This window comes from Rhizophagus irregularis, chromosome 7 (assembly GCF_026210795.1).
Source record: "Rhizophagus irregularis chromosome 7, complete sequence".
NCBI lineage: Eukaryota > Fungi > Glomeromycota > Glomeromycetes > Glomerales > Glomeraceae > Rhizophagus > Rhizophagus irregularis.
This window is the reverse complement of record NC_089435.1, coordinates 3,075,397-3,084,158: the sequence shown is the minus strand read 5'-3', so window position 1 is coordinate 3,084,158 and position 8,762 is coordinate 3,075,397. Positions and strand designations below refer to the sequence as shown.

At 25.1% G+C, this 8,762-nt stretch overlaps 2 protein-coding genes across 2 annotated transcripts; both read left to right on the top strand.

Annotated features, from left to right (window-relative positions):
* Positions 1 to 298: 298 nt before the first annotated feature.
* On the top strand, positions 299 to 4,550 carry OCT59_027448 (uncharacterized protein; the record flags this gene model as incomplete). The annotated part of the gene is made up of 8 exons (XM_066136982.1): positions 299 to 541; positions 632 to 704; positions 790 to 956; positions 1,033 to 1,363; positions 1,441 to 2,314; positions 2,600 to 2,745; positions 3,874 to 4,365; positions 4,453 to 4,550. The coding sequence occupies 8 exons, from the start codon at positions 299 to 301 to the stop codon at positions 4,548 to 4,550; spliced, it is 2,424 nt and encodes an 807-aa protein (XP_065993412.1).
* Positions 4,551 to 7,370: 2,820 nt separating this feature from the next.
* On the top strand, positions 7,371 to 8,762 carry OCT59_027447 (uncharacterized protein; the record flags this gene model as incomplete). Its single annotated transcript, XM_066136981.1, has 1 exon — positions 7,371 to 8,762. The coding sequence occupies one exon, from the start codon at positions 7,371 to 7,373 to the stop codon at positions 8,760 to 8,762; it is 1,392 nt and encodes a 463-aa protein (XP_065993411.1).

Genomic DNA, 8,762 nt, shown 5'->3' with positions numbered 1-8,762 from the left:
TACTTTAAAAATTATAGTCTCATTTCTTATTCATTATTGTAGCACAATCCTTTTTCAGTTACACCGGTTGTTTATTTTAACTATATGAAGTAAATTTTACATTCATTTACTTCTGGCGTTAAAAAATAGCGGTTGGAACCGGTTAATGTTAACCGGCTAATTAGCCGGTATTAGCCGGTTATACCATAAAAGTTTAAAATCATATATTTTACAGTAGTACAAGACAAGTCACATGCTTTTTTTCATGCATTAAAAAAAGCTAATTTACAAAATACTCTGATATAAACTGTTGCAAAAAATGTCAAAAGAAACGAAAGAAACCGACCCTAAAGATTCAAATATTTATATTGATTGGTTAGAAAAATCAATTGTTGACGAATACATTAACTATTACGATTATTCAGAATTTAAAAATTTAGAACCGTTAGGAAATGGTTCATATGGGAGTGTCGTTCGTGCTAAATGGAGAAATTCTGATACTTTTTTCGCTTTAAAAACTTTCAACAGTGATAAAATAACGCTAAAAGAAGTTGTTAATGAGGTATTGAATCTTAATATTCTTATTTTTATTAATTTTAAAACTTTATAATTTTTATTTATTTATTTATTTATTTTACTAAATTCTTTACAGATAAAATCACAAAAAAAAGTCGACGTTCATGAGAATATTTTACGATTCTATGGCATTACAAAAATAGAAAACGGCAAGTATTAACATATACAGTATATTATTATTGTTACAGTATATACAGTATATAATTACTTATTTTCTTTATGTATTATATTTAGAAAAAAAATATGTGTTAGTTTTAGAATATGCTGATAATGATACATTAAAAACTTACTTAAAAGAGAAATTTAATGAACTCAATTGGAATGATAAATATCAGTTATCATTTCAATTAGCTAGTGCAGTAGCATTTTTACATGAAAATGATATTATTCATCGTGATCTGGTATAGTTAACTTTTAAAATAAACTTTTTCTTTTTTAATAAAATATGCTTAATAAGTTTTCTTCACCCATTTATAGCATGCAGATAACGTACTTGTTCATCAAAAAAAGATCAAGCTGGCAGACTTCGGGTTGTCAAAAAAAATTGCTGAAGCGTCAAGTAACAGTACATCGAAAATTTGTGGTATAATACCCTTTGTTGATCCAAAAAGTTTAAATGATCAAGATTACAAGTTAAACGAAAAATCTGATGTATATAGTGTTGGAATATTAATGTGGCAGATATCAAGTGGCAATCAACCATTTTCCGATTTAAACTATGACGAAGGTTTAATGTTATCTATAATAAATGGTAAACGAGAAGAAATTATTGATGACACACTTATTAATTATAGTAACTTATACACAGGTAATGATTATACACAATATTTGGTTTCAATGGAGAGTGTATTAAATATTAATGATACTATTTATATTAATAACTAGAATGCTGGAAATATGAACCAGATGAGCGTCCAAATATGCAAGAAGTTGTTTTAATTCTTAAATCAATAGTTTTTCCCGACAAACATCTTGAAATTTTAGGTATAAATGGTAGTTCAAATATAAATGATGATTCAGATATTAATTATGATAATCAAGATATAAATGATGAATCAAATATAAGTGTTAATTCAGATATGAATGATGAATTAGATATAAATGATTTTTCAGATATACTAAATAATATTAGCAGTTTACAAGGTCAGGCATCTATTCGATCAGGGATAATGAGTCTTAAAAGTAATCAATCTAGCACATCATTTCAGACGAATTCGTCAAAAGATTCGTCATTTGATATTATTAATGATTCATTAGTTGACAAATTAATTGCATTTATCATTAATAAACATGATAAAGGTTATAATTTTGATCAAATTCAACAAATAATTGAAATAACATTGAAATGTAATCAAATTATAAATGATCTTATTAATTGGCTAACGAAAAATCAAAATAAATCAGCTTATATTTGGCTTTTTGGATTATTTTATTATTATGGCATTGGAATAGAAGAAAATGACAATAAAGCATTTGAATCATTTTCAAATGCAGCAGAAAATAACTGTTCAATAGCACAAATTTATCTTGCTAAATGTTATGAATACGGATATGGAACTGAAGAAGATAAAAATCTAGCATTCAATTGGTATCAAAAAGCTGCAAAAAATAAAAGTATTGTTGGACAATTTTATTTAGGATATTGCTATGAATTTAATATTGGAACTAAAAATAATGATAATAAATTTATTGAATTGTATAAAAATGCAGCCAATAATGGAAATACAACTGCAAAGTTATATCTTGCAAATTGTTACAGGTTAGGTAAAGGAATAGATAAAAATGAATCTAAAGCATTTGAATATTATAAAATATCAGCAGAAAAAAATTTCATAGATGCTCAATATCAACTTGGAAATTGTTATTATTATGGAGTTGGAATAGAAATTGATAAAGTTCAAGCTTTTAATTGGTACAAAAAAGCGGCAAATAATGGAAGTATTATTGCAAAATATATTCTTAAACAAAATTATAATAAGAAAACTAATGCTAAAAAAAACAGAAGTATAGAAATTAAAATTCATAAAACAATCTATTTTAATAGATTAAATCAAATTGGATTTAATAATTATAATGGTATTAGAACAAAACAAAATTATAGTAAAGCATTTTATTATTTTCAAAAGGCAGCAAAAAGTGGAAATAGGGCTGCACAGTTTAATTTAGGTTTATGTTATAGAAATGGTAAAGGTGTGAAAAAAAATAATAGAAAAGCATTTCAATTATATCAAAAATCAGCTGAACAAGAATTTTTAAATGCACAATTTCAACTTGGATATTGTTATGATCTTGGAATTGGAACTGAAGTTAATAAAGTAAAAGCATTTGAATTATATAAAATCACAGAAGAAAATGGAAATAAATTAGCACAATTTAATTTGGGAAATTGTTATAGAAGTGGTATAGGTGTAGAAAAAGATGAAATTAAAGCTTTCAAATATTATGAAAAATCAGCAGAGCAAGGATATTTGAATGCTCAATGTAATCTTGGATATTGTTATAATTTTGGAATTGGAATTGAAGTTAATAAAATAAAAGCATTTGAATTATTTAAAATCACAGCAGAAAATGGAAATAAAACAGCACAATATAATTTGGGAAATTGTTATAAAAATGGTATAGGTGTAGAAAAAAATGTAATTAAAGCTTTCAAATATTATGAAAAATTAGTAGAGCAAGGATATTTGGATGCTCAATTTCAACTTGGATATTGTTATGATTTTGGAATTGGAACTGAAGTTAATAAAGTAAAAGCATTTGAACTATATAAAATTACAGCAGAAAATGGAAATAAAACAGCACAATATAATTTGGGAAATTGTTATAAAAGTGGTATAGGTGTAGAAAAAGATGTAATTAAAGCTTTCAAATATTATGAAAAATCAGCAGAGCAAGGATATTTGGATGCTCAATTTCAACTTGGATATTGTTATGATAAAGGAATTGGAGTTGAAGTTAATAAAATAAAAGCATTTGAATTATATAAAATTACAGCAGAAAATGGATATAAAACAGCACAATTTAATTTGGGAAATTGTTATATAAGTGGTATAGGTGTAGAAAAAGATGAAATTAAAGCATTCAAATATTATGAAAAATCAGCAGAGCAAGGATATTTGAATGCTCAATGTAAACTTGGATATTGTTATTATAAAGGAATTGGAGTTGAAGTAAATAAAATAAAAGCATTTGAATTATATAAAATTGCAGCAGAAAATGGAAATAAATTAGCACAATTTAATTTAGGAATTTGTTATAAAAGTGGTATAGGTGTAGAAAAAGATGAAATTAAAGCTTTCAAATATTATGAAAAATCAGCAGAGCAAGGATATTTGAATGCTCAATATCAACTTGGATATTGTTATAATTTTGGAATTGGAACTGAAGTTAATGAAACAAATGCACTTGAATTATATAAAGAGGCAGCTGAAAAAGGACATAATTTTGCACAAAATAATCTTGGAGCTTGCTATGAAAATGGTAAAGGCACAGAAAGAGATTTAAATAAATCTGTTTACTGGTATAAAAAAGCAGCAGAAAATGGAAATAAATTAGCACAATATAAATTGGGAAATTGTTATAAAAGTGGTATAGGTGTAGAAAAAGATGTAATTAAAGCTTTTAAATATTATGAAAAATCATCAGAGCAAGGACATTTGGATGCTCAATATCAACTTGGATATTGTTATGATTTTGGAATTGGAACTGAAGTTAATAAAACAAAAGCATTTGAATTATACAAAATAGCAGCTGAGAATGGAAATACTGATGCACAAAGTAATCTTGGATATTTATATCAAAATGGTGAAGGTACAGAAAAGGATTTAAACAAAGCTATTTACTAGTATAATAAATTAGCAGAAAATGGAAATAAAAAAGTAGTACAATATAATCTAGATAAAATAAATAGTGAAGAAGGAACTGAAAAAGATGAAGTTACAGCATTTGAATGTTATGAAAAATCAGCAGTACAAGGATATTTATATGCTCAATAACAACTTGGATATTGTTATAATAAAGGGATTGGAACTGAAATTGCATTTAAATTATATAAAATAACATCTGATAGAGGCAATCTAGATGCACAATTTGAACTTGGATATTGTTATGAATTTGGAATTGGTACTGAAGTTGATAAAACAAAAGCATTCGAATTATATAATATAGCAGCTAAAAGAGGGCACATTATTGCACAATATAACTTTGAACTTTTATATGAAAGTGGAGACAACCATATTTAATAAACTACTATTTTTATACTGCTCCATAAGGTTGTCAATAAAGGCAGAAAATGTTTAATAGCTTTGCTTCTATAAATATTTATAACTAGTATGTAAATAAAGAACGATGAATGATTACATGTTTCTGGTAGAAATTTAGCTTATAGTAATAATTATTTCATTTCGTATTAATAAAATAAAAATATAATTATAAAAATCATAAATAATGTAAGTCTCGTCAGCTTGCTTTTATTTATTATAATTCTAAAAATGTAGTATCTAAACAGAACAATTCATCGCATTGTAACAATCAAACTTTTTAAAATTCGTTAAAGCAGAATTTAAAAAAGAATTTTTTTTTTTTTTGTAATTCACATCCTGAAAAGGTAACTAAATCAGGTAACAATACTGTTATTTAAACGTAATATATGAGCTGGCATAACTCATTCTATATTTTGGTACAGACTATGAACTATTACGATATTTTATTATTTTCATCTTTGAGATATTCGTATGCATAGGTTCGTAATGTGATGAAAAATAAACATTATTGACAAAATTTTCTTCTCACAAAAGAATTTTAATTTTTGAATTCTTTTTAGCAAAAAGTCATTGATAAGAACTGCCATAATGATTATCTTTATTATTTTGTGCAAAATCTGGCGATTTCAACCACTACAAAAATACTAGCTGGATAACTGCTGTGAAAGTTAAATGGTTTAGCAGGAATAAATAAATACCTACATAACAAAAGCAAATAAAATTTAATGAATATTTACAATTAATAATTTTCTGGATTGACGGATATAACTTACAACTTTTATCTATAACTAATTTTTATGTTGCAGAATAAGTTTAATAAACCAATTCATTTTTAGTTGATTTTTTTTGTTTTTGGAGTTCAGTTATCTTAACTTTCAGAATTGGCTTCGTTTACAACTTGTTTTCTTTATTTATTTCTGTGATTTAATTTTTTAATACATTAAACTCAAATTAACTAAATTTTCATTCACTATAACAAATATGAAAAGATTAGTGTAGAAAATTCCACGTCAACCAAAAATCAAAATACGCTTAATCACATATAGAGGCGTATTTAATTTTAATTCTGGCCAGCAAAAAATGGCATTTTGTACGACTCAATAAAATTTACGATAATCTGATAATCTATCGAAAATAGCCGAAATAACGTAAAGTTAACAATAATTTGTATTTAAAGTTTTAGCATGATTGTAATTCCGGTTTTTCTTTATTTTTTTATTTTTTTATCTTCCATCTTCTAATAAAGTACCACCTTATATACTGTATTTTCATACCGTACAATATTATTTTGTTATTTCGTATATTTATAATCTCTACCACCTTTTATAATTCAGTGCATGAAATTCAGGCCATTCGTTCTAGATATTTTTGGCAACCCGCCTGATACAAACATGTTATAAAAGAATGAAAACCAATGGAATGAATGAGTTTTTTTTTTGAAATAAGTTGTTAATATAAAAAAGTTTTTTATTATTTTATCTTTTAATATATAATAATATAATACAATCTTAAATTTTATTCTTATTATTAAAGTCTGATTTTAAAACCATAGATTACAGGACTCATATTGCTGCGAAGCTACTTCAAATAATATGGATGGTGAGGGTAGGGTACAGGAGCAATCTGTAAAATGGTAGGTGATTAAATCACGAAAAAATAAGTATTTATTTTTTTGGGTTCGATTCTTAAAGTAAGAAAAGTTAAGTAAAATCAATAAATATATTAAATAAGTCGTATCAGTTGTATATATACTGTATATACGGAGCGTTTTATTTAATAGGTAGATTTTTGTACAATCATCTAATAAACTTACAAATTGCCACTACCTTGCAAAAAGAAAAAAATAAATAAAAGGCTGATTTATATAGTTTCAAAATTATCTAAAAAATCATTTAGCATGACATATGCTTGCTTTTATTTATCGATAATACATTAAAAGTCGCCGTTTTCATTTTTACGTAAATACTGTATGTTACAAGTTTGGTTGTTCCACATGTTGGCATAATATGAATATTGATATAAAATGTGTAATTCACAGTATATTCTTTTCTAGGTTTATCTCTTACATCGCTAGATGTATGAACTGATTTCTGTATAAATTCATTGTGTTGTAATGATTGAATGGCATTTAATACTGCTGGATTGGATGAGATGTTTTGCGGTCAGATCAAAGATAGGTGGGCAAATAAGAAATTTCGTGAAATGTAAATTTTTTTTTTTTTAGCTTATTATATTGATCATGTCGATCAATATATAATACATAGCACATTTTCAATCCCTGACGGACTGACCATAGGCTATGGGGCCTGGAGACTGATATTGGAACGCCCTGCCTAATAACTATAACTAGAAATTAGCAGTTACAATTATATTTCTTTTACAATATATCGCAAATCATACCTAAATTGACTGCGAAAACAAAAACTAATCAAAGTACAACACGTAATACAAAAAAAGCATGATGCAGTGTAACCGTACGACCTGTAAAATGACGTAAAAAAAAAGTTTTTTAAAGTTTTTTCCTAAAAAAAAAAGAAAAAATAACGCAAACAAATGTATTCAAATAATAATGATATTTCAAAAATTGATGAAGAAGAAGAAATTTTCTTAAGAGAATTATTAAAAGAATTTTATCATCAATTAATAACAATTAATAATTATAGTAATTATGAAAATATTTTAAAGGATTGGATGAAAGAATTTTTTGATAATCAAGAAAATAAAAATCCTGAAATAGTTTTAAAATTAATGGAAAATCATAAAGAGAATAAAAATTGGTTTTCAAGTTTAATTGGATTCTTTTATGAATATGATATAAATGATTCTAATATTTATATTAATAAAAATAAATCATTAGAATTATACATGATATCAATTAATAATAATAAAAACAATAATAATAAAGATAATATAAATAATGATGAGGAGGAGGAGGAGGATGAAAATAAAACAAGTATGTATCAATTAATTAATATTATTATTGGAAAATATTTATTATCTTTATATTATTATAAAGATATTATCTTAAATAAAAGAAAGTTGATTTCTAAAGAATTTAATAATTTAGAAAATGTACAAGTGATGTCACATAATCAGTATGAAAATTTTAATGGGTTAAAAATTTGTATATGTAATGATGAGATAAATACTATAGAAAAATATTTTGAATCATTTGATAAAAGTTCTAATAATAATCAAATAGATTTAACTAAAGAGAAAGAAAAATTGGTAGAATTAAATAATTTAGGATTCTGTTATCAATATGGTATGGGTAAAGTTAAAGATGACTTTAAAGCATTTGAATTTTATTTACAATCAGCAGAAGGAGGAAATTTAGGAGCACAAAATAATTTGGGTTATTGTTATCAAAATGGGATAGGAATTATTAAAGATGAAAAGAAAGCAATTGAATGGTATTTAAAAGCTGCTAATGGAGGTATAAATTTAGAAGCACAATTTAATTTAGGTATATGTTATCAATATGGAATAGGAGTAGATGAAGATAGTAAGAAAGCATTTATATGGTATTATAAATCTGCAAAAGAAGAATATTCACCAGCACAAAATATGTTAGGTAATTGTTATCAAGATGAAATTGGAACAGAAAATGATTTAGAAAAAGCGGTTTATTGGTATAAAAAAGCGGCAGAAAATGGAAATAAATTTGCACAATATAATTTAGGAAATTGTTACGACGATGGTGAAGGTGTAGAAAAAGATGAAATAAAAGCTTTTAAATATTATAAAAAATCAGCTTATCAAGGGTATTTAAATGCTCAATTTCTACTTGGGCTTTGTTATCATAAAGGAATCGGAACCGAAATTAATAAGACAAGAGCAATAAAATTATATAAAATGGCAGCTAAAAGAGGACATCAGATTGCAAAATTAACTTTAGAGTATTTTAAATATTTAGATAAAGATTTAGATTTTAATAAAAAGTGA